The following is a 27,736-nucleotide window of genomic DNA, read 5'->3' as shown; positions in this document are numbered from 1 at the left end:
CTACAACAGTACCAGGTGAATAATGGAGGATTGGGCCACTTCTGGGTATTACACTGGCACTCTACAACAGTACCAGGTGAATAATGGAGGATTGGGCCACTTCTGGGTATTACACTGGCAGTATACAACAGTACCAGGTGGATAGTGGAGGATTGGGCCACTTCTGGGTATTACACTGGCACTCTACAACAGTACAAGGTGAATAATGGAGGATTGGGCCACTTCTGGGTATTACACTGGCAGTATACAACAGTACCAGGTGAATAATGGAGGATTGGGCCACTTCTGGGTATTACACTGGCAGTATACAACAGTACCAGGTGAATAATGGAGGATTGGGCCACTTCTGGGTATTACACTGGCAGTATACAACAGTACCAGGTGAATAATGGAGGATTGGGCCACTTCTGGGTATTACACTGGCACTCTACAACATTACCAGGTGAATAATGGAGGATTGGGCCACTTCTGGGTATTACACTGGCAGTATACAACAGTACCAGGTGAATAATGGAGGATTGGGCCACTTCTGGGTATTACACTGGCAGTATACAACAGTACCAGTGAATAATGGAGGATTGGGCCACTTCTGGGTATTACACTGGCACGCTACAACAGTACCAGGTGAATAATGGAGGATTGGGCCACTTCTGGGTATTACACTGGCACTCTACAACAGTACCAGGTGAATAATGGAGGATTAGGCCACTTCTGGGTGTTACACTGGCAGTATACAACAGTACCAGGTGAATAATGGAGGATTGGGCCACTTCTGGGTATTACACTGGCAGTATACAACAGTACCAGGTGAATAATGGAGGATTGGGCCACTTCTGGGTATTACACTGGCAGTATACAAAAGTACCAGGTGAATAATGGAGGATTGGGCCACTTCTGGGTATTACACTGGCAGTATACAACAGTACCAGGTGAATAATGGAGGATTGGGACACTTCTGGGTATTACACTGGCACTCTACAACAGTACCAGGTGAATAATGGAGGATTGGGCCACTTCTGGGTATTACACTGGCAGTATACAACAGTACCAGGTGAATAATGGAGGATTGGACCACTTCTGGGTATTACTCTGGCAGTATACAACAGTACCAGGTGAATAATGGAGGATTAGGCCACTTCTGGGTATTACACTGGCACTCTACAACAGTACCAGGTGAATAATGGAGGATTGGGCCACTTCTGGGTATTACACTGGCACTCTACAACAGTACCAGGTGAATAATGGAGGATTGGGCCACTTCTGGGTATTACACTGGCAGTATACAACAGTACCAGGTGAATAATGGAGGATTGGGCCACTTCTGGGTATTACACTGGCAGTATACAACAGTACCAGGTGAATAATGGAGGATTGGGCCACTTCTGGGTATTACACTGGCACTCTACAACAGTACCAGGTGAATAATGGAGGATTGGGCCACTTCTGGGTATTACACTGGCAGTATACAACAGTACCAGGTGAATAATGGAGGATTAGGCCACTTCTGGGTATTACAATGGCACTCTACAACAGTACCAGGTGAATAATGGAGGATTGGGCCACTTCTGGGTATTACACTGGCAGTATACAACAGTACCAGGTGGATAGTGGAGGATTGGGCCACTTCTGGGTATTACACTGGCAGTATACAACAGTACCAGGTGGATAATGGAGGATTGGGCCACTTCTGGGTATTACACTGGCAGTATACAACAGTACCAGGTGAATAATGGAGGATTGGGCCACTTCTGGGTATTACACTGGCAGTATACAGCAGTACCAGGTGAATAATGGAGGATTGGGCCACTTCTGGGTATTACACTGGCAGTATACAGCAGTACCAGGTGGCTAGTGGAGGGTTATTGGGCCACTTCTGGGTATTACACTGGCAGTATACAACAGTACCAGGTGAATAATGGAGGATTGGGCCACTTCTGGGTATTACACTGGCAGTATACAACAGTACCAGGTGAATAATGGAGGATTGGGCCACTTATGGGTATTACACTGGCAGTATACAACAGTACCAGGTGAATAATGGAGGATTGGGCCGCTTCTGGGTATTACACTGGCAGTATACAACAGTACCAGTGAATAATGGAGGATTGGGCCACTTCTGGGTATTACACTGGCACGCTACAACAGTACCAGGTGAATAATGGAGGATTGGGCCACTTCTGGGTATTACACTGGCAGTATACAACAGTACCAGGTGAATAATGGAGGATTAGGCCACTTCTGGGTATTACACTGGCAGTATACAACAGTACCAGGTGAATAATGGAGGATTAGGCCACTTCTGGGTATTACACTGGCAGTATACAACAGTACCAGGTGAATAATGGAGGATTGGGCCACTTCTGGGTATTACACTGGCAGTATACAAAAGTACCAGGTGAATAATGGAGGATTGGGCCACTTCTGGGTATTACACTGGCAGTATACAACAGTACCAGGTGAATAATGGAGGATTGGGCCACTTCTGGGTATTACACTGGCACTCTACAACAGTACCAGGTGAATAATGGAGGATTGGGCCACTTCTGGGTATTACACTGGCACTCTACAACAGTACCAGGTGAATAATGGAGGATTGGGCCACTTCTGGGTATTACACTGGCACTCTACAACAGTACCAGGTGAATAATGGAGGATTGGGCCACTTCTGGGTATTACACTGGCAGTATACAACAGTACCAGGTGGATAGTGGAGGATTGGGCCACTTCTGGGTATTACACTGGCACTCTACAACAGTACAAGGTGAATAATGGAGGATTGGGCCACTTCTGGGTATTACACTGGCAGTATACAACAGTACCAGGTGAATAATGGAGGATTGGGCCACTTCTGGGTATTACACTGGCAGTATACAACAGTACCAGGTGAATAATGGAGGATTGGGCCACTTCTGGGTATTACACTGGCAGTATACAACAGTACCAGGTGAATAATGGAGGATTGGGCCACTTCTGGGTATTACACTGGCACTCTACAACATTACCAGGTGAATAATGGAGGATTGGGCCACTTCTGGGTATTACACTGGCAGTATACAACAGTACCAGGTGAATAATGGAGGATTGGGCCACTTCTGGGTATTACACTGGCAGTATACAACAGTACCAGTGAATAATGGAGGATTGGGCCACTTCTGGGTATTACACTGGCACGCTACAACAGTACCAGGTGAATAATGGAGGATTGGGCCACTTCTGGGTATTACACTGGCACTCTACAACAGTACCAGGTGAATAATGGAGGATTAGGCCACTTCTGGGTGTTACACTGGCAGTATACAACAGTACCAGGTGAATAATGGAGGATTGGGCCACTTCTGGGTATTACACTGGCAGTATACAACAGTACCAGGTGAATAATGGAGGATTGGGCCACTTCTGGGTATTACACTGGCAGTATACAAAAGTACCAGGTGAATAATGGAGGATTGGGCCACTTCTGGGTATTACACTGGCAGTATACAACAGTACCAGGTGAATAATGGAGGATTGGGACACTTCTGGGTATTACACTGGCACTCTACAACAGTACCAGGTGAATAATGGAGGATTGGGCCACTTCTGGGTATTACACTGGCAGTATACAACAGTACCAGGTGAATAATGGAGGATTGGGCCACTTCTGGGTATTACTCTGGCAGTATACAACAGTACCAGGTGAATAATAGAGGATTAGGCCACTTCTGGGTATTACACTGGCACTCTACAACAGTACCAGGTGAATAATGGAGGATTGGGCCACTTCTGGGTATTACACTGGCACTCTACAACAGTACCAGGTGAATAATGGAGGATTGGGCCACTTCTGGGTATTACACTGGCAGTATACAACAGTACCAGGTGAATAATGGAGGATTGGGCCACTTCTGGGTATTACACTGGCAGTATACAACAGTACCAGGTGAATAATGGAGGATTGGGCCACTTCTGGGTATTACACTGGCACTCTACAACAGTACCAGGTGAATAATGGAGGATTGGGCCACTTCTGGGTATTACACTGGCAGTATACAACAGTACCAGGTGAATAATGGAGGATTAGGCCACTTCTGGGTATTACAATGGCACTATACAACAGTACCAGGTGAATAATGGAGGATTGGGCCACTTCTGGGTATTACACTGGCAGTATACAACAGTACCAGGTGGATAGTGGAGGATTGGGCCACTTCTGGGTATTACACTGGCAGTATACAACAGTACCAGGTGTATAATGGAGGATTGGGCCACTTCTGGGTATTACACTGGCAGTATACAACAGTACCAGGTGAATAATGGAGGATTGGGCCACTTCTGGGTATTACACTGGCAGTATACAGCAGTACCAGGTGAATAATGGAGGATTGGGCCACTTCTGGGTATTACACTGGCAGTATACAGCAGTACCAGGTGGCTAGTGGAGGGTTATTGGGCCACTTCTGGGTATTACACTGGCAGTATACAACAGTACCAGGTGAATAATGGAGGATTGGGCCACTTCTGGGTATTACACTGGCAGTATACAACAGTACCAGGTGAATGGAGGATTGGGCCACTTCTGGGTATTACACTGGCAGTATACAGCAGTACCAGGTGAATAATGGAGGATTGGGCCACTTCTGGGTATTACACTGGCAGTATACAGCAGTACCAGGTGGCTAGTGGAGGGTTATTGGGCCACTTCTGGGTATTACACTGGCAGTATACAGCAGTACCAGGTGAATAATGGAGGATTGGGCCACTTCTGGGTATTACACTGGCAGTATATGACAGTACCAGGTGAATAATGGAGGATTGGGCCACTTCTGGGTATTACACTGGCAGTATACAGCAGTAGCAGGTGAATAATGGAGGATTGGGCCACTTCTGGGTATTACACTGGCAGTATACAGCAGTACCAGGTGGCTAGTGGAGGGTTATTGGGCCACTTCTGGGTATTACACTGGCAGTATACAGCAGTACCAGGTGAATAATGGAGGATTGGGCCACTTCTGGGTATTACACTGGCAGTATACAGCAGTACCAGGTGAATAATGGAGGATTGGGCCACTTCTGGGTATTACACTGGCAGTATACAGCAGTACCTGGTGGCTAGTGGAGGGTTATTGGGCCACTTCTGGGTATTACACTGGCAGTATACAGCAGTACCAGGTGAATAATGGAGGATTGGGCCACTTCTGGGTATTACACTGGCAGTATATGACAGTACCAGGTGAATAATGGAGGATTGGGCCACTTCTGGGTATTACACTGGCAGTATACAGCAGTACCAGGTGGCTAGTGGAGGGTTATTGGGCCACTTCTGGGTATTACACTGTCAGTATACAGCAGTACCAGGTGAATAATGGAGGATTGGGCCACTTCTGGGTATTACACTGGCAGTATACAGCAGAACCAGGTGGCTAGTGGAGGGTTATTGGGCCACTTCTGGGTATTACACTGGCAGTATACAGCAGTACCAGGTGAATAATGGAGGATTGGGCCACTTCTGGGTATTACACTGGCAGTATATGACAGTACCAGGTGAATAATGGAGGATTGGGCCACTTCTGGGTATTACACTGGCAGTATACAGCAGTACCAGGTGGCTAGTGGAGGGTTATTGGGCCACTTCTGGGTATTACACTGGCAGTATACAGCAGTACCAGGTGAATAATGGAGGATTGGGCCACTTCTGGGTATTACACTGGCAGTATACAGCAGTACCAGGTGGCTAGTGGAGGGTTATTGGGCCACTTCTGGGTATTACACTGGCAGTATACAGCAGTACCAGGTGAATAATGGAGGATTGGGCCACTTCTGGGTATTACACTGGCAGTATACAGCAGTACCAGGTGGCTAGTGGAGGGTTATTGGGCCACTTCTGGGTATTACACTGGCAGTATACAGCAGTACCAGGTGAATAATGGAGGATTGGGCCACTTCTGGGTATTACACTGGCAGTATACAGCAGTACCAGGTGGCTAGTGGAGGGTTATTGGGCCACTTCTGGGTATTACACTGGCAGTATACAGCAGTACCAGGTGAATAATGGAGGATTGGGCCACTTCTGGGTATTACACTGGCAGTATACAGCAGTACCAGGTGGCTAGTGGAGGGTTATTGGGCCACTTCTGGGTATTACACTGGCAGTATACAGCAGTACCAGGTGAATAATGGAGGATTGGGCCACTTCTGGGTATTACACTGGCAGTATACAGCAGTACCAGGTGGCTAGTGGAGGGTTATTGGGCCACTTCTGGGTATTACACTGGCAGTATACAGCAGTACCAGGTGAATAATGGAGGATTGGGCCACTTCTGGGTATTACACTGGCAGTATACAGCAGTACCAGGTGAATAATGGAGGATTGGGCCACTTCTGGGTATTACACTGGCAGTATACAGCAGTACCAGGTGGCTAGTGGAGGGTTATTGGGCCACTTCTGGGTATTACACTGGCAGTATATGACAGTACCAGGTGAATAATGGAGGATTGGGCCACTTCTGGGTATTACACTGGCAGTATACAGCAGTACCAGGTGGCTAGTGGAGGGTTATTGGGCCACTTCTGGGTATTACACTGGCAGTATATGACAGTACCAGGTGAATAATGGAGGATTGGGCCACTTCTGGGTATTACACTGGCAGTATATGACAGTACCAGGTGAATAATGGAGGATTGGGCCACTTCTGGGTATTACACTGGCAGTATATGACAGTACCAGGTGAATAATGGAGGATTGGGCCACTTCTGGGTATTACACTGGCAGTATATGACAGTACCAGGTGGCTAGTGGAGGATTGGGCCACTTCTGGGTATTACACTGGCAGTATATGACAGTACCAGGTGAATAATGGAGGATTGGGCCACTTCTGGGTATTACACTGGCAGTATATGACAGTACCAGGTGAATAATGGAGGATTGGGCCACTTCTGGGTATTACACTGGCAGTATATGACAGTACCAGGTGAATAATGGAGGATTGGGCCACTTCTGGGTATTACACTGGGAGTATATGACAGTACCAGGTGAATAATGGAGGATTGGGCCACTTCTGGGTATTACACTGGCAGTATATGACAGTACCAGGTGAATAATGGAGGATTGGGCCACTTCTGGGTATTACACTAGCAGTATATGACAGTACCAGGTGAATAATGGAGGATTGGGCCACTTCTGGGTATTACACTGGCAGTATATGACAGTACCAGGTGAATAATGGAGGATTGGGCCACTTCTGGGTATTACACTGGCAGTATACAACAGTACCAGGTGAATAATGGAGGATTGGGCCACTTCTGGGTATTACACTGGCAGTATATGACAGTACCAGGTGAATAATGGAGGATTGGGCCACTTCTGGGTATTACACTGGCAGTATATGACAGTACCAGGTGAATAATGGAGGATTGGGCCACTTCTGGGTATTACACTGGCAGTATACAACAGTACCAGGTGAATAATGGAGGATTGGGCCACTTCTGGGTATTACACTGGCAGTATACAGCAGTACCAGGTGAATAATGGAGGATTGGGCCACTTCTGGGTATTACACTGGCAGTATACAGCAGTACCAGGTGAATAATGGAGGATTGGGCCACTTCTGGGTATTACACTGGCAGTATACAGCAGTACCAGGTGGCTAGTGGAGGGTTATTGGGCCACTTCTGGGTATTACACTGGCAGTATATGACAGTACCAGGTGAATAATGGAGGATTGGGCCACTTCTGGGTATTACACTGGCAGTATACAGCAGTACCAGGTGGCTAGTGGAGGGTTATTGGGCCACTTCTGGGTATTACACTGGCAGTATATGACAGTACCAGGTGAATAATGGAGGATTGGGCCACTTCTGGGTATTACACTGGCAGTATATGACAGTACCAGGTGAATAATGGAGGATTGGGCCACTTCTGGGTATTACACTGGCAGTATATGACAGTACCAGGTGAATAATGGAGGATTGGGCCACTTCTGGGTATTACACTGGCACGCTACAACAGTACCAGGTGAATAATGGAGGATTGGGCCACTTCTGGGTATTACACTGGCAGTATACAACAGTACCAGGTGAATAATGGAGGATTAGGCCACTTCTGGGTATTACACTGGCAGTATACAACAGTACCAGGTGAATAATGGAGGATTAGGCCACTTCTGGGTATTACACTGGCAGTATACAACAGTACCAGGTGAATAATGGAGGATTGGGCCACTTCTGGGTATTACACTGGCAGTATACAAAAGTACCAGGTGAATAATGGAGGATTGGGCCACTTCTGGGTATTACACTGGCAGTATACAACAGTACCAGGTGAATAATGGAGGATTGGGCCACTTCTGGGTATTACACTGGCACTCTACAACAGTACCAGGTGAATAATGGAGGATTGGGCCACTTCTGGGTATTACACTGGCACTCTACAACAGTACCAGGTGAATAATGGAGGATTGGGCCACTTCTGGGTATTACACTGGCACTCTACAACAGTACCAGGTGAATAATGGAGGATTGGGCCACTTCTGGGTATTACACTGGCAGTATACAACAGTACCAGGTGGATAGTGGAGGATTGGGCCACTTCTGGGTATTACACTGGCACTCTACAACAGTACAAGGTGAATAATGGAGGATTGGGCCACTTCTGGGTATTACACTGGCAGTATACAACAGTACCAGGTGAATAATGGAGGATTGGGCCACTTCTGGGTATTACACTGGCAGTATACAACAGTACCAGGTGAATAATGGAGGATTGGGCCACTTCTGGGTATTACACTGGCAGTATACAACAGTACCAGGTGAATAATGGAGGATTGGGCCACTTCTGGGTATTACACTGGCACTCTACAACATTACCAGGTGAATAATGGAGGATTGGGCCACTTCTGGGTATTACACTGGCAGTATACAACAGTACCAGGTGAATAATGGAGGATTGGGCCACTTCTGGGTATTACACTGGCAGTATACAACAGTACCAGTGAATAATGGAGGATTGGGCCACTTCTGGGAATTACACTGGCACGCTACAACAGTACCAGGTGAATAATGGAGGATTGGGCCACTTCTGGGTATTACACTGGCACTCTACAACAGTACCAGGTGAATAATGGAGGATTAGGCCACTTCTGGGTGTTACACTGGCAGTATACAACAGTACCAGGTGAATAATGGAGGATTGGGCCACTTCTGGGTATTACACTGGCAGTATACAACAGTACCAGGTGAATAATGGAGGATTGGGCCACTTCTGGGTATTACACTGGCAGTATACAAAAGTACCAGGTGAATAATGGAGGATTGGGCCACTTCTGGGTATTACACTGGCAGTATACAACAGTACCAGGTGAATAATGGAGGATTGGGACACTTCTGGGTATTACACTGGCACTCTACAACAGTACCAGGTGAATAATGGAGGATTGGGCCACTTCTGGGTATTACACTGGCAGTATACAACAGTACCAGGTGAATAATGGAGGATTGGGCCACTTCTGGGTATTACTCTGGCAGTATACAACAGTACCAGGTGAATAATGGAGGATTAGGCCACTTCTGGGTATTACACTGGCACTCTACAACAGTACCAGGTGAATAATGGAGGATTGGGCCACTTCTGGGTATTACACTGGCACTCTACAACAGTACCAGGTGAATAATGGAGGATTGGGCCACTTCTGGGTATTACACTGGCAGTATACAACAGTACCAGGTGAATAATGGAGGATTGGGCCACTTCTGGGTATTACACTGGCAGTATACAACAGTACCAGGTGAATAATGGAGGATTGGGCCACTTCTGGGTATTACACTGGCACTCTACAACAGTACCAGGTGAATAATGGAGGATTGGGCCACTTCTGGGTATTACACTGGCAGTATACAACAGTACCAGGTGAATAATGGAGGATTAGGCCACTTCTGGGTATTACAATGGCACTCTACAACAGTACCAGGTGAATAATGGAGGATTGGGCCACTTCTGGGTATTACTCTGGCAGTATACAACAGTACCAGGTGGATAGTGGAGGATTGGGCCACTTCTGGGTGTTACACTGGCAGTATACAACAGTACCAGGTGGATAATGGAGGATTGGGCCACTTCTGGGTATTACACTGGCAGTATACAACAGTACCAGGTGAATAATGGAGGATTGGGCCACTTCTGGGTATTACACTGGCAGTATACAGCAGTACCAGGTGAATAATGGAGGATTGGGCCACTTCTGGGTATTACACTGGCAGTATACAGCAGTACCAGGTGGCTAGTGGAGGGTTATTGGGCCACTTCTGGGTATTACACTGGCAGTATACAACAGTACCAGGTGAATAATGGAGGATTGGGCCACTTCTGGGTATTACACTGGCAGTATACAACAGTACCAGGTGAATAATGGAGGATTGGGCCACTTCTGGGTATTACACTGGCAGTATACAGCAGTACCAGGTGAATAATGGAGGATTGGGCCACTTCTGGGTATTACACTGGCAGTATACAGCAGTACCAGGTGGCTAGTGGAGGGTTATTGGGCCACTTCTGGGTATTACACTGGCAGTATACAGCAGTACCAGGTGAATAATGGAGGATTGGGCCACTTCTGGGTATTACACTGGCAGTATATGACAGTACCAGGTGAATAATGGAGGATTGGGCCACTTCTGGGTATTACACTGGCAGTATACAGCAGTAGCAGGTGAATAATGGAGGATTGGGCCACTTCTGGGTATTACACTGGCAGTATACAGCAGTACCAGGTGGCTAGTGGAGGGTTATTGGGCCACTTCTGGGTATTACACTGGCAGTATACAGCAGTACCAGGTGAATAATGGAGGATTGGGCCACTTCTGGGTATTACACTGGCAGTATACAGCAGTACCAGGTGAATAATGGAGGATTGGGCCACTTCTGGGTATTACACTGGCAGTATACAGCAGTACCAGGTGGCTAGTGGAGGGTTATTGGGCCACTTCTGGGTATTACACTGGCAGTATACAGCAGTACCAGGTGAATAATGGAGGATTGGGCCACTTCTGGGTATTACACTGGCAGTATATGACAGTACCAGGTGAATAATGGAGGATTGGGCCACGTCTGGGTATTACACTGGCAGTATACAGCAGTACCAGGTGGCTAGTGGAGGGTTATTGGGCCACTTCTGGGTATTACACTGTCAGTATACAGCAGTACCAGGTGAATAATGGAGGATTGGGCCACTTCTGGGTATTACACTGGCAGTATATGACAGTACCAGGTGAATAATGGAGGATTGGGCCACTTCTGGGTATTACACTGGCAGTATACAGCAGTACCAGGTGGCTAGTGGAGGGTTATTGGGCCACTTCTGGGTATTACACTGGCAGTATACAGCAGTACCAGGTGAATAATGGAGGATTGGGCCACTTCTGGGTATTACACTGGCAGTATATGACAGTACCAGGTGAATAATGGAGGATTGGGCCACTTCTGGGTATTACACTGGCAGTATACAGCAGTACCAGGTGGCTAGTGGAGGGTTATTGGGCCACTTCTGGGTATTACACTGGCAGTATACAGCAGTACCAGGTGAATAATGGAGGATTGGGCCACTTCTGGGTATTACACTGGCAGTATACAGCAGTACCAGGTGGCTAGTGGAGGGTTATTGGGCCACTTCTGGGTATTACACTGGCAGTATACAGCAGTACCAGGTGAATAATGGAGGATTGGGCCACTTCTGGGTATTACACTGGCAGTATACAGCAGTACCAGGTGGCTAGTGGAGGGTTATTGGGCCACTTCTGGGTATTACACTGGCAGTATACAGCAGTACCAGGTGAATAATGGAGGATTGGGCCACTTCTGGGTATTACACTGGCAGTATATAGCAGTACCAGGTGGCTAGTGGAGGGTTATTGGGCCACTTCTGGGTATTACACTGGCAGTATACAGCAATACCAGGTGAATAATGGAGGATTGGGCCACTTCTGGGTATTACACTGGCAGTATACAGCAGTACCAGGTGGCTAGTGGAGGGTTATTGGGCCACTTCTGGGTATTACACTGGCAGTATACAGCAGTACCAGGTGAATAATGGAGGATTGGGCCACTTCTGGGTATTACACTGGCAGTATACAGCAGTACCAGGTGGCTAGTGGAGGGTTATTGGGCCACTTCTGGGTATTACACTGGCAGTATACAGCAGTACCAGGTGAATAATGGAGGATTGGGCCACTTCTGGGTATTACACTGGCAGTATACAGCAGTACCAGGTGAATAATGGAGGATTGGGCCACTTCTGGGTATTACACTGGCAGTATACAGCAGTACCAGGTGGCTAGTGGAGGGTTATTGGGCCACTTCTGGGTATTACACTGGCAGTATATGACAGTACCAGGTGAATAATGGAGGATTGGGCCACTTCTGGGTATTACACTGGCAGTATACAGCAGTACCAGGTGGCTAGTGGAGGGTTATTGGGCCACTTCTGGGTATTACACTGGCAGTATATGACAGTACCAGGTGAATAATGGAGGATTGGGCCACTTCTGGGTATTACACTGGCAGTATATGACAGTACCAGGTGAATAATGGAGGATTGGGCCACTTCTGGGTATTACACTGGCAGTATATGACAGTACCAGGTGAATAATGGAGGATTGGGCCACTTCTGGGTATTACACTGGCAGTATATGACAGTACCAGGTGGCTAGTGGAGGATTGGGCCACTTCTGGGTATTACACTGGCAGTATATGACAGTACCAGGTGAATAATGGAGGATTGGGCCACTTCTGGGTATTACACTGGCAGTATATGACAGTACCAGGTGAATAATGGAGGATTGGGCCACTTCTGGGTATTACACTGGCAGTATATGACAGTACCAGGTGAATAATGGAGGATTGGGCCACTTCTGGGTATTACACTGGCAGTATACAGCAGTACCAGGTGAATAATGGAGGATTGGGCCACTTCTGGGTATTACACTGGCAGTATACAACAGTACCAGGTGAATAATGGAGGATTGGGCCACTTCTGGGTATTACACTGGCACTCTACAACAGTACCAGGTGAATAATGGAGGATTGGGCCACTTCTGGGTATTACACTGGCAGTATATGACAGTACCAGGTGAATAATGGAGGATTGGGCCACTTCTGGGTATTACACTGGCAGTATATGACAGTACCAGGTGAATAATGGAGGATTGGGCCACTTCTGGGTATTACACTGGCAGTATATGACAGTACCAGGTGAATAATGGAGGATTGGGCCACTTCTGGGTATTACACTGGCAGTATATGACAGTACCAGGTGAATAATGGAGGATTGGGCCACTTCTGGGTATTACACTGGCAGTATATGACAGTACCAGGTGAATAATGGAGGATTGGGCCACTTCTGGGTATTACACTAGCAGTATATGACAGTACCAGGTGAATAATGGAGGATTGGGCCACTTCTGGGTATTACACTGGCAGTATATGACAGTACCAGGTGAATAATGGAGGATTGGGCCACTTCTGGGTATTACACTGGCAGTATACAACAGTACCAGGTGAATAATGGAGGATTGGGCCACTTCTGGGTATTACACTGGCAGTATATGACAGTACCAGGTGAATAATGGAGGATTGGGCCACTTCTGGGTATTACACTGGCAGTATATGACAGTACCAGGTGAATAATGGAGGATTGGGCCACTTCTGGGTATTACACTGGCAGTATACAACAGTACCAGGTGAATAATGGAGGATTGGGCCACTTCTGGGTATTACACTGGCAGTATACAGCAGTACCAGGTGAATAATGGAGGATTGGGCCACTTCTGGGTATTACACTGGCAGTATACAGCAGTACCAGGTGAATAATGGAGGATTGGGCCACTTCTGGGTATTACACTGGCAGTATACAGCAGTACCAGGTGGCTAGTGGAGGGTTATTGGGCCACTTCTGGGTATTACACTGGCAGTATATGACAGTACCAGGTGAATAATGGAGGATTGGGCCACTTCTGGGTATTACACTGGCAGTATACAGCAGTACCAGGTGGCTAGTGGAGGGTTATTGGGCCACTTCTGGGTATTACACTGGCAGTATATGACAGTACCAGGTGAATAATGGAGGATTGGGCCACTTCTGGGTATTACACTGGCAGTATATGACAGTACCAGGTGAATAATGGAGGATTGGGCCACTTCTGGGTATTACACTGGCAGTATATGACAGTACCAGGTGAATAATGGAGGATTGGGCCACTTCTGGGTATTACACTGGCAGTATATGACAGTACCAGGTGGCTAGTGGAGGATTGGGCCACTTCTGGGTATTACACTGGCAGTATATGACAGTACCAGGTGAATAATGGAGGATTGGGCCACTTCTGGGTATTACACTGGCAGTATATGACAGTACCAGGTGAATAACGGAGGATTGGGCCACTTCTGGGTATTACACTGGCAGTATATGACAGTACCAGGTGAATAATGGAGGATTGGGCCACTTCTGGGTATTACACTGGCAGTATACAGCAGTACCAGGTGAATAATGGAGGATTGGGCCACTTCTGGGTATTACACTGGCAGTATACAACAGTACCAGGTGAATAATGGAGGATTGGGCCACTTCTGGGTATTACACTGGCACTCTACAACAGTACCAGGTGAATAATGGAGGATTGGGCCACTTCTGGGTATTACACTGGCAGTATATGACAGTACCAGGTGAATAATGGAGGATTGGGCCACTTCTGGGTATTACACTGGCAGTATATGACAGTACCAGGTGAATAATGGAGGATTGGGCCACTTCTGGGTATTACACTGGCAGTATATGACAGTACCAGGTGAATAATGGAGGATTGGGCCACTTCTGGGTATTACACTGGCAGTATATGACAGTACCAGGTGAATAATGGAGGATTGGGCCACTTCTGGGTATTACACTGGCAGTATATGACAGTACCAGGTGAATAATGGAGGATTGGGCCACTTCTGGGTATTACACTAGCAGTATATGACAGTACCAGGTGAATAATGGAGGATTGGGCCACTTCTGGGTATTACACTGGCAGTATATGACAGTACCAGGTGAATAATGGAGGATTGGGCCACTTCTGGGTATTACACTGGCAGTATACAACAGTACCAGGTGAATAATGGAGGATTGGGCCACTTCTGGGTATTACACTGGCAGTATATGACAGTACCAGGTGAATAATGGAGGATTGGGCCACTTCTGGGTATTACACTGGCAGTATATGACAGTACCAGGTGAATAATGGAGGATTGGGCCACTTCTGGGTATTACACTGGCAGTATACAACAGTACCAGGTGAATAATGGAGGATTGGGCCACTTCTGGGTATTACACTGGCAGTATACAGCAGTACCAGGTGAATAATGGAGGATTGGGCCACTTCTGGGTATTACACTGGCAGTATATGACAGTACCAGGTGAATAATGGAGGATTGGGCCACTTCTGGGTATTACACTGGCAGTATATGACAGTACCAGGTGAATAATGGAGGATTGGGCCACTTCTGGGTATTACACTGGCAGTATATGACAGTACCAGGTGAATAATGGAGGATTGGGCCACTTCTGGGTATTACACTGGCAGTATATGACAGTACCAGGTGAATAATGGAGGATTGGGCCACTTCTGGGTATTACACTGGCAGTATATGACAGTACCAGGTGAATAATGGAGGATTGGGCCACTTCTGGGTATTACACTGGCAGTATATGACAGTACCAGGTGAATAATGGAGGATTGGGCCACTTCTGTGTATTACACTGGCAGTATATGACAGTACCAGGTGAATAATGGAGGATTGGGCCACTTCTGGGTATTACACTGGCAGTATACAGCAGTACCAGGTGAATAATGGAGGATTGGGCCACTTCTGGGTATTACACTGGCAGTATATGACAGTACCAGGTGAATAATGGAGGATTGGGCCACTTCTGGGTATTACACTGGCAGTATATGACAGTACCAGGTGGCTAGTGGAGGATTGGGCCACTTCTGGGTATTACACTGGCAGTATATGACAGTACCAGGTGAATAATGGACGATTGGGCCACTTCTGGGTATTACACTGGCAGTATATGACAGTACCAGGTGAATAATGGACGATTGGGCCACTTCTGGGTATTACACTGGCAGTATATGACAGTACCAGGTGAATAATGGAGGATTGGGCCACTTCTGGGTATTACACTGGCAGTATACAGCAGTACCAGGTGAATAATGGAGGATTGGGCCACTTCTGGGTATTACACTGGCAGTATACAACAGTACCAGGTGAATAATGGAGGATTGGGCCACTTCTGGGTATTACACTGGCACTCTACAACAGTACCAGGTGAATAATGGAGGATTGGGCCACTTCTGGGTATTACACTGGCAGTATATGACAGTACCAGGTGAATAATGGAGGATTGGGCCACTTCTGGGTATTACACTGGCAGTATATGACAGTACCAGGTGAATAATGGAGGATTGGGCCACTTCTGGGTATTACACTGGCAGTATATGACAGTACCAGGTGAATAATGGAGGATTGGGCCACTTCTGGGTATTACACTGGCAGTATATGACAGTACCAGGTGAATAATGGAGGATTGGGCCACTTCTGGGTATTACACTAGCAGTATATGACAGTACCAGGTGAATAATGGAGGATTGGGCCACTTCTGGGTATTACACTGGCAGTATATGACAGTACCAGGTGAATAATGGAGGATTGGGCCACTTCTGGGTATTACACTGGCAGTATACAGCAGTACCAGGTGAATAATGGAGGATTGGGCCACTTCTGGGTATTACACTGGCAGTATACAACAGTACCAGGTGAATAATGGAGGATTGGGCCACTTCTGGGTATTACACTGGCAGTATATGACAGTACCAGGTGAATAATGGAGGATTGGGCCACTTCTGGGTATTACACTGGCAGTATATGACAGTACCAGGTGAATAATGGAGGATTGGGCCACTTCTGGGTATTACACTGGCAGTATACAACAGTACTAGGTGAATAATGGAGGATTGGGCCACTTCTGGGTATTACACTGGCAGTATACAGCAGTACCAGGTGAATAATGGAGGATTGGGCCACTTCTGGGTATTACACTGGCAGTATATGACAGTACCAGGTGAATAATGGAGGATTGGGCCACTTCTGGGTATTACACTGGCAGTATATGACAGTACCAGGTGAATAATGGAGGATTGGGCCACTTCTGGGTATTACACTGGCAGTATATGACAGTACCAGGTGAATAATGGAGGATTGGGCCACTTCTGGGTATTACACTGGCAGTATATGACAGTACCAGGTGAATAATGGAGGATTGGGCCACTTCTGGGTATTACACTGGCAGTATATGACAGTACCAGGTGGCTAGTGGAGGGTTATTGGGCCACTTCTCGGCATTCTATGATAGTATACATATGTAGTGTGAGGTACGGGGTCGTTAGAGGGCGCTGGATAGGTGTCTGCTATGTCTCTGCCGGTCCTGAGCACAGTACCCCCAGCACAGGGACAGCGTTCCCCCCGGCACAGGGGCACCAGTCTTCTAACCGTGCATAACGTACGCCACTCGAACCTCAGCGTCCCGACTCCTAGTCCCTATAGAGCTGCCGGTCATGTGATCGCGGGCACGTGACTCGTGACGTCAGGTCCTTCTAGGGGAAGGGAACCATCCGCTACCGTGGGGAATGGTGTTGTTAAGATGGCGGCACTGCAGGAGGAACGGAGTTACGGGCTGTCCTGCGGGAGGGTCGGAGGGAGGGTGTCCGTCTTCCACGTGAAGCTTACCGACAGTGCCCTACGAGCCTTTGAAAGCTACCGGAGCAGCCAGGTACAGCGAGCAGGAGCGGGGGGACGGTGTGTGGGGGTCTCGTGCCGTCCGGGCTGTTACTCTTGCTCTGTGGGGTCGGTGAGGCTGAGCTGCCATTGTGTTGGTGTACCCTCCTGAAGTTTGTCCACTGTCCAGGAGCTGGCTCCTTGGCCCCTGCCTTATAAGGAGGTGGACTCCGGGCACCCCCGACCTCCAGGGTAACCCCCACTCTGGCCACCTTGTGCTCCCGCCTGCGTCTGCTGCAGTGGGCTGTCAGCTGCCCTCGGTGGTCCCAGGCTTGGTGCCCCTGATATGGTGGCAGCCTTGTGCCAGTAACTTGTCACCTGCCTGTGCCTCCTCTGCATACTCCTCCCAGAGGTCTGGCTGATGAGCGGGGTCTTGGGCAGATGCAGGGGATTGGGCCGGATACCAGCCTCTGGCCCTCGGGCAGGATGTCGCCATGCTTCCTCCTGTGTGTGTAGGAGACTTCTGGCTCTTTGCCTTTCTTATGTTGCGCTCCAGGACAGGCCTGGGGACTTTCTTCAGTTCTCGGACTGCCCTCTATGCCACTGGCACCAAGATGGTAATAGGTCCCCGGGCGGTGGAGTCTGTATAAAATGGATTGACTCCTAAAACATATACATTGGGTACAGTAGTTCAGTGCAGGATGTGCTGAAACGTCCTATAAATGTCTGTTCTGTTCCTGATGTAAGGATCTCAACTTTCAGCTGAGATGAATCTGTGCTGCACTTTATGTACATGCTCAGTAGTGACCAGTGCTGTGGGGTCGTAGATGAGATGAATCTGTGCTGCACTTTATGTACATGCTCAGTAGTGACCAGTGCTGTGGGGTTGTAGATGAGATGAATCTGTGCTGCCCTTTATGTACATGCTCAGTAGTGACCAGTGCTGTGGGGTCGTAGATGAGATGAATCTGTGGTGCACTTTATGTACATGCTCAGTAGTGACCAGTGCTGTGGGGTCGTAGATGAGATGAATCTGTGCTGCACTTTATGTACATGCTCAGTAGTGACCGGTGCTGTGGGGTCGTAGATGAGATGAATCTGTGCTGCACTTTATGTACATGCTCAGTAGTGAACAGTGCTGTGGGGTCGTAGATGAGATGAATCTGTGCTGCACTTTATGTACATGCTCAGTAGTGACCGGTGCTGTGGGGTCGTAGATGAGATGAATCTGTGCTGCACTTTATGTACATGCTCAGTAGTGACCAGTGCTGTGGAGTCGGAGGTGAGCTGAATCTGTGCTGCACTTTATGTACATGCTCAGTAGTGACCGGTGCTGTGGGGTCGTAGTTGAGATGAATCTGTGGTGCACTTTATGTACATGCTCAGTAGTGACCAGTGCTGTGGGGTCGTAGATGAGATGAATCTGTGCTGCACTTTATGTACATGCTCAGTAGTGACCAGTGCTGTGGGGTCGTAGATGAGATGAATCTGTGCTGCACTTTATGTACATGCTCAGTAGTGACCAGTGCTGTGGGGTCATAGATGAGATGAATCTGTGCTGCACTTTATATACATGCTCAGTAGTGACCGGTGCTGTGGAGTCGGAGATGAGATTAATCTGTGCTGCACTTTATGTACATGCTCAGTAGTGACCGGTGCTGTGGGGTCATAGATGAGATGAATCTGTGCTGCACTTTATGTACATGCTCAGTAGTGACCGGTGCTGTGGAGTCGTAGATGAGATGAATCTGTGCTGCACTTTATGTACATGCTCAGTAGTGACCAGTACTGTGGGGTCATAGATGAGATGAATCTATGCTGCACGTTATGTACATGCTCAGTAGTGACCAGTGCTGTGGGGTCATAGATGAGATGAATCTGTGCTGCACTTTATGTACATGCTCAGTAGTGACCGGTGCTGTGGAGTCGTAGATGAGATGAATCTGTGCTGCACTTTATGTACATGCTCAGTAGTGACCAGTACTGTGGGGTCATAGATGAGATGAATCTATGCTGCACGTTATGTACATGCTCAGTAGTGACCGGTGCTGTGGAGTCGTAGATGAGATGAATCTGTGCTGCACTTTCTGTACATGCTCAGTAGTGACCGGTGCTGTGGAGTCGGAGATGAGATGAATCTGTGCTGCACTTTATGTACATGCTCAGTAGTGACCAGTGCTGTGGAGATGTAGATGAGATGAATCTGTGCTGCACTTTATGTACATGCTCAGTAGTGACCATTGCTGTGGGGTCGTAGATGAGATGAATCTGTGCTGCACTTTATGTACATGTCAGTAGTGACCAGTGCTGTGGGGTCATAGATGAGATGAATCTGTGCTGCACTTTATGTACATGTCAGTAGTGACCAGTGCTGTGGGGCCGGAGGGGAGATGAATCTGTGCTGCACTTTATGCACATGCTCAGTAGTGACCAGTGCTGTGGGGTCATAGATGAGATGAATCTCTGCTGCACTTTATGTACATGCTCAGTAGTGACCAGTGCTGTGGAGTCGTAGATGAGATGAATCTCTGCTGCACTTTATGTACATGCTCAGTAGTGATCAGTGCTGTGGAGTCGTAGACGAGATGAATCTGTGCTGCACTTTATGTACATGCTCAGTAGTGACCAGTGCTGTGGAGTCATTGATGAGATGAATCTGTGCTGCACTTTATGTACATGCTCAGTAGTGACCAGTGCTGTGGAGATCAGGGCTGTGGAGTCGGAGTCGGTGCTCATTTTGGTGGAGTCGGTATAAAATGGACCGACTCCAACTCCTAAAATATATAATAAATTGGGTACAGTAATTCAATGCAGGATGTGCTGAATATTTTTTTATAGGAGTTTGGGAAAGTTATGAAATGTCCTATAAATGGCTGTTCTATTCCTGATCTAAGGCTACATTCACGCACAGCGTTTTTCCTGTGTTTTTTGAGGATACGTTTTTCAGCTGCAAAAGCAGATCATCTTTTTAAAAAAACGGCATCACCTGAAAGGTTTTTGAGCTCATAGATAATGTTTTCAATAGCAAAAGCAGATTAGAAATCTGCTCTATCTATATATCCATTTATCCATATCTGTCTATCCATATCGTATCTGTACCAAAAAGAATGAAAACCGGGTAGTACACCAATATATATTCTGTTCTATCTAAATATCTTGATTATTGGATCATAAAAATGATTAAATGTCTGAGGTTCACATTGTACTACAATAAATTTTTCACTTAAATATAAGCAATATGTGTGGGAGTCGGAGTCGTGGAGTCGGAGTTGGAGTCGGAGTCGGTGTAAGGGAAATTGAGGAGTCGGAGTCGGAGTCGCAGGTTTGGCTTACCGACTCCACAGCCCTGGTGGAGATGTAGATGAGATGAATCTGTGCTGCACTTTATGTACATGCTCAGTAGTGACCAGTGCTGTGGAGATGTAGATGAGATGAATCTGTGCTGCACTTTATGTACATGCTCAGTAGTGACCAGTGCTGTGGAGATGTAGATGAGATGAATCTGTGCTGCACTTTATGCACATGCTCAGTAGTGACCAGTGCTGTGGAGATGTAGATGAGATGAATTTGTGCTGCACTTTCTGTACATGCTCAGTAGTGACCAGTGCTGTGGAGATGTAGATGAGATGAATTTGTGCTGCACTTTATGTACATGCTCTGTAGTGACCAGTGCTTTGGGGTCGAAGTCAGGGAGTCTGAGATTCCTTACTGACCCCATAGTCCTGGTAGGCCCTGTTCACTTTGTGTTTCTGCAGTGTGTTTGGGGGATCTGCCTGACTCCCCCCTAGAAATGGGACTCGGACGCACCTCCTTCTGGGCCATAGATGGCACTTACACATGATGCGTCATCTTCATTAGGAATTTTTTCTGAGTGTCTGTGTATTTAGATGGGCTTAGAAATGTGGCAGAGTAACATTCTGTGCCCTTCTTGGGAAACAAGTGCATGTGTATATATACAAATGCCCACCCACCCAGGTAGCAGTGAATAATGTGATGCCCGTTCCTAAATTCTTGGATTGTTTTCTTTAACTTTTTATGGCAATTGTCTGTCTCTAATGTGCATATACTGATGCTGTAATAATTGGCCGTGTACAGGCTCCCTAAGGGTTGGTGCACACGATCAGTAAACGCTGCAGGTTGGACGCTGCGTACTTGTACAGCGTCCAGATGTTACAGCATAGTGGATGGGATCTCAAGAAATCCCATGCCCACTATGCATTCCACATAAGCCCATGGATCACCAGCAGAGACGGATATGCGGTGCGTCTCTGCAGACCGCAGCATGTCAATTTATCGTGTGGAGACGCTCCTCTGAATCCGTCTCCGTCCATGTCTTTCATAGACCATTTTATCAGCTTTACTAAGGTGAACCAATATACAGCTTTAACTCCTTACCGACCGCTGACGGGATAGTACAGCGGTCGGTATCCTCTGCTTTGAGGTGGGCTTCTGCGATGAGCCGTACTCAAAGCTGTTATAAACAGCTGACATGTGCCCGCAATAAGCGCGGGCAGAATCGCGATCCGCCCCGCCTATTAACTAGTTAAATCCCGCTGTCAAACGCTGACAGCGGGCTTTAACTAGAGCTTGCGGCCGGAAATGAGCGCATCGCCGACCCCTTCATGTGATCGGGAGTCAGCGATGTGTTGCCATGACAACCAGAGGTCTCATAGAGAACTCTGGTTGTTGCAGGCAGATTGCTATGAGCGCCACCCTGTGGTCGGCGCTCATAGTAATGCTGTATTTCTGCTACATATAGGCTGAGTTCACACGTGGCGTTTTTTTCGCGTTTCCGCGGCGGTTTTAACCGCGCGATTTTGCCGCGAAAACGCGAAAAATAAGCATCCCATGCATTCCTATGGGATTCCGCAATGCTGTGCTAATGCTGCGTTTTTTACCGCGGCGGAATCGCTTCGCAGTAAAAACCGCAGCGTGCTCATTAATTTGCGGAATCGCGGCGATCCCTCACTCATAGGAATGCATTGTTCCGCTTATTTCCCGCATGTGGCTGTGCACACCATGCGGAAAGTAAGCAGAACAATTGCGGATGGTACCCATGGTCCGGAGGAGAGGAGACTGTCCTCCGGGCTTTGGGTACCATATCCCTGTAAAAAATAGAATTTAAAAATAAAAAATATTGTTATTCTCACCCTCCGGCGTCCCGCGCAGCCTTCTCGCTTCTCTTCACGCTCCCGTTCCCAGTAGTGCTTTGCGAAAATGCTCGCGATGACGTCCCTTCTCTCGGGATCGCGATGTCTCGCGGTCATTCACGCGACGTCATCGCGAATTACCGCGAGACGTCGCGATTCCGCGAGAACTGACGTCATCGCGGGCATTTTCGCAAAGGATTACTGGGAACGGATGCGCGGGACGTCGGAGGGTAAGAATAACACCATTTTTTATTTTTTTTACATTCTATCTTTTACTACTGATGCTGCATAGGCGGCCTCAGTAGTAAAAAGTTGGTCACACTCGTCAAACACTATGTTTGACGAGTGTGACCAACCTGTCAATCAGTTCTCCAAGCGATGCTACAGATCGCTTGGAGAACGCTAGCATTTTGCAAGCTAAATACGCTTGCAAAATGCAAGTTTTTCCGCGGGAAAATCGCGGGAATTTAAAATGCGATTTTCCCGCGGACTGGAATTTCGGAATTCTCGCGGTAATTTCCGCGAGAGCGTCGGTACGTGTGCACTTAGCCATAGGCGATCTGAGCATTGCCTATATGCAGCAGAGCCGATCAAGTATGGCATGCTTCTAGCCTCCTATGGAGGCTGTGAGGCTATTGAAGCATGCTAAAAGTTTAAAAAAAAAAAAAAAGTGTTTAAAAATTACAAAAAAATAAAAGTTTAAATCACCCCCTTTCTCCGCAATCAAAATAAAACAAAAAAAAAAAATCAAACCTACACACATTTGGTATCGCCGCTTTCAGAATCACCCGATCTATCAATAAAAAGAAAGGATGTAGCCGATCGCTAAATGGCGTAGGAGCAAAAAAAAATCAAAACAGCAGAATTACGTTTTTTTTGTCGCCGCGACATTGTATTAAAATGCAATAACGGGCGATCAAAAGATTGTATCTGCACAAAAGTGGTATCATTAAAAACGTCAGCCCAACACGCAAAATATAAGCCCTCACCCCACCCAAGATCACGAAAAATGGAGACGCTACGGGTCTCGGAAAATTACACATTTTTTTTTAGCAAACTTTGGAATTTTTTTTCGCCACTTAGATAAAAGAGAACCTAGACATGTTTGTTGTCTATTAACTCATAATGACATGGAGAATCATAATGGCAGGTCAGTTTTAGCATTTAGTGAACCTAGCAAAAAAGCCAAACAAAGAACAAGTGTGGGATTGCACCTTTTTTGCAATTTCACCGCACTTGGATATTTTTTTCCCGTCTTCAAGTACACGACATGATGTCGTTCAAAAGTACAACTTGTCCCGCAAAAAATAAGCCCTCACATGGCCATATTGATGGAAAAATAAAAAAGTTATGGCTCTGGGGAAAAAGGGGAGCGAAAAATCGAAAAACGCTCCGGTCATTAAGGGGCTAGAGTTTGCGTAGTTTATTAAACCACATTCTTCATCTGGAAGTCTGAACAGGTGCATGCATAATAGGGCCATGAGTTTTTACTGGCTTCCTATGGTGCTTCCTATGGTGTTTCCCACGTTGTCCTCTGTGTGACTGTGTGGGAAACACTGGCGCGGTGGTTCTTATCGGCCGTAACGCTACCGCCGGTAAGGCCGGGGTCAGACAAGCGAGAAACTCGCACGAGTCTCGCATGTCAATATCCGCCACTAGCACTCGGATTGGAGCGTTCAACTGTATAGAAATACATGCAGCTGAACGCTCCGTTCCGAGTGCCGGTGGCAGTGCCGGGTATTGACATGCGAGACTCGTGCGAGTACCTCGCATGTCAGACCATGGCCTAAGACCTTTGGTCTGAGCCCTGCTGTGTCATGCTGTCAGATGTCAGCATGACCTCTCAGCTGTGACTGTGACCTGCGGTAAAAACTTACCACAGGTCAGCAGGAGTGAGCTGATGAGACTATTGCTCTCATTGGGCTACGTCTGCTGTCAATGATTACCGTGACAGCAGGTGCCACTGATAGGAGATGTAGTGTCATCAGCCTGCCCCTGTGCTCTTATTTAGAAAAAAAAAAAAAAGTAAAATTACATACATATTCAAATAAACACATTCTACTCACCTAACACCAAATCCCCTATGCGCTCTTCTCCTAGAAAAAATGTAAAATAATAAACCACCATGTACTTGCCTGTCCGCTGTAGTCCATGTAATCCCGAGTGTCCCACGGCGATCTCATGTGTAGAACAGTCATATCGGGAGATGTGACTGCTCTACCTGGCCGCCTGCGATACACTGCGAGAGCGATTACTTCCTGTCAGTGCATCACTGAGCTACCGTGAGAGAGATCATCATGCGGATCAGCTCCGGAGCTCTTCAACACCGCTGCATGAGAACTACATCGCTCCCGCAGTGTATCGCCGGCTCTCTGAGAGCAGTCACATCAGTGAATGCTCTCAAAGTAGTCAGGATCGTCGTGGGACACTGTGGCTTATCTTCTCCGCGGACAAGTGAAGAATATTGTGGTTTATTTTATTTTTGTTGCAGGAGATGTTGGCCTTGGTGGATTAGGTGTTCGTTGAATATGGTGTAATTAAGATTCATTAAAGGAGTCTGTGTCATTATTTCAAATAAAGGACTTTATTCTGGGTGTCTGTTTTTATACAATATCACTATGTGGTTACTAATGGATAGGTGTCTTATAAACGCCTCTCCATTACTAATCTGTGGGCTTGATGTCACCTGAGAATACAAAGGGGACATCAACCTCACAAATATGAACCTCACTTGCCACCGCTACAGGGCAAGTGGCAAGAGCAAGGCTAAGCGCCAGATAAGTCACATCATAGAGATGAGCCTTTTCTGGGGCGGCTGAGAAGCTGATGTTTTCAGCCGGGGGGGCAATATCCCTGGCCCCTTCCTAGGCTATTAATATCAGCCCATGGCTGTGCTGGATAGATCTTCATTTTTTTCTGGTGTCAGCCTGTAAACTAGCCATTGTACGCCAACGCTAGGGAGTACCACAAACGCCAAAAAATAAAAAATTTTTTTTTTTTTTATTGAATAATTGGACAAACAATCGATCACATAAAACATGATTCAAAATAAAAGAAAAAGAAAAAAAGGAGGAGATAATAACTGGTACACAAAGGGAAGGTCACAAGTCCACTGTATGACTTGGGAGAGCAAACAATCAATGAAAGGTGCAAAGCCTATCAATCACACAGTGTTACCACAACTGTCACAATAAGTAAAGCATCCGGATATCGACCTAGCACATATTGTATCAAAATGCATGCTCACCCATAGTTAGTCAGGACTGAAAGATGACCTTCCCACGAAGCCTGACGCACACTACGCGTAATGGACAAAGCCGCGTACATCTGCAGCATCAATCCCGCAGTGGCCAGATTGTTACAGCATAGGAGATGGGATTTAAAGAAATCCCAGGCCCACTATGTGTGCACCAATGCCCACGGCTCACCAGCAGAGACGGACATGCGGTGCATCTTTCCAGACGCAGCACGTCAATTTATGTATTGGAGACGCTCAGTCTCCGCTGTGTAAATTACCCATACAATTTCATTATATGCGGTAAAATTGCATTATCTTTCTGATAACACCAGGCTGCAGCAGTTTGCTTCCCTTGGATGGTTAGCAAAAATAGTGGGATCTCCTTAAAAAAAAAAAAAAAAATAGCGTGGGGTCCCCCTATTTTTGTTAACCAGCCAAGGTAAAAGCAGACAGATGCGATCTGGCATTCTTAGGCTGGTGAGACCCGTGGATTTTGGCCCTCACCAACCTTAAAATAGCAGCCTGCAGCCGCCCTACAATTGGCACATCCTAAGATGCGCCAATTGTGGCACTTGGCTCTTTCCATTTGACCTGTAGTGGTGGCAAGTGAGGTAATATTTGTGGGGTTGATGTCACCTTTGTATTGTCCGGTGACATCAAGCCCGTGGCTTGGCAATGGAGAGGCGTCAATAAGACGCCTATCCATTACTAATCCTATAGTTATATGGTAAATAAAGACAGAATAAAGTATTTTAATTGAAATATTGACACAGTCTCTTTTTAATAGATCTTAATTAAACCATACTTACTGCATCATCTAATTCCACCGAAGCCTCATTCTCATGTAAGAGAATTAAAATAAAAAAGCAACAATATACCATACCTGTCCGCCGAGACGATATACATACTGTCCCACAACGAGTCCAGCTCTGCTACATCTGGATGCCTTTGGCTGAACGGTGGCATTATACCACCACTCAGCCTGACATCCAGACATGGCTGAGCTTGAAGCTGATGACCGGAGATAACTCGGTCCTTGACAGGCACAGCCGTTCTCACGGTCAGCTCAGCTCATCGCGAGAACTACAGTGGATGCAACCTTTTGGCTGTGGCACAAGGTACACCTTTATTTAAATTGGTACACATGCATAGTAAGCTGCGTTTCCACACTTAATACGCATGTGACTAAAGATAATGAGGTTTTACCGCATCTAATTAAATCCTATGGGTAATTTACGCTGCGGAAACTGAGCGTCTCCGCAACATAAATAGACATGCTGTGGTCTGGAAAGACGTTCCGCACGTCCGTTTACGCAGGGAAGCTGGAGGCGTCTCTAAACGCATAGTTGGCATGGAACTTCTTGAAATCCCACCCACTATGCTGTAACATCTGGACGCTGCGGGTTTGACGCTGTGGATGTACGCAGCGTCCAACCCACAACGTTTACTGACCGTGGGAACAAACCCTAACTGTTCAATGTGTCAGTACTTTTTGCACAACTTGCTGTTCTCTAGCAAGGATCTTAATGGCAACATTCACAACAGGTGTTTGATCCATGAATCTGCCAA

At 47.0% G+C, this 27,736-nt stretch overlaps 1 protein-coding gene across 1 annotated transcript in view; it reads left to right on the top strand.

The window, feature by feature from the left end:
- Nucleotides 1-17,602: 17,602 nt before the first annotated feature.
- Nucleotides 17,603-27,736, top strand: part of ELL (elongation factor for RNA polymerase II) — a 131,811-nt gene continuing 121,677 nt past the window's right edge. Inside the window, exon 1 of the mRNA XM_073546153.1 lies at nt 17,603-17,834. Coding sequence (XP_073402254.1) covers nt 17,706-17,834 — 129 coding nt within the window. The 5' untranslated portion in view covers nt 17,603-17,705. The remainder of the gene's footprint in view (nt 17,835-27,736) is intronic.

The sequence above is a fragment of the Dendrobates tinctorius genome, unplaced genomic scaffold (assembly GCF_039654945.1).
Source record: "Dendrobates tinctorius isolate UK_male_01 unplaced genomic scaffold, ASM3965494v1 ptg000011l, whole genome shotgun sequence".
NCBI lineage: Eukaryota > Metazoa > Chordata > Amphibia > Anura > Dendrobatidae > Dendrobates > Dendrobates tinctorius.
The sequence above is the reverse complement of the archived record's forward strand: the minus strand, read 5'-3'. Positions and strand labels throughout refer to the sequence as shown.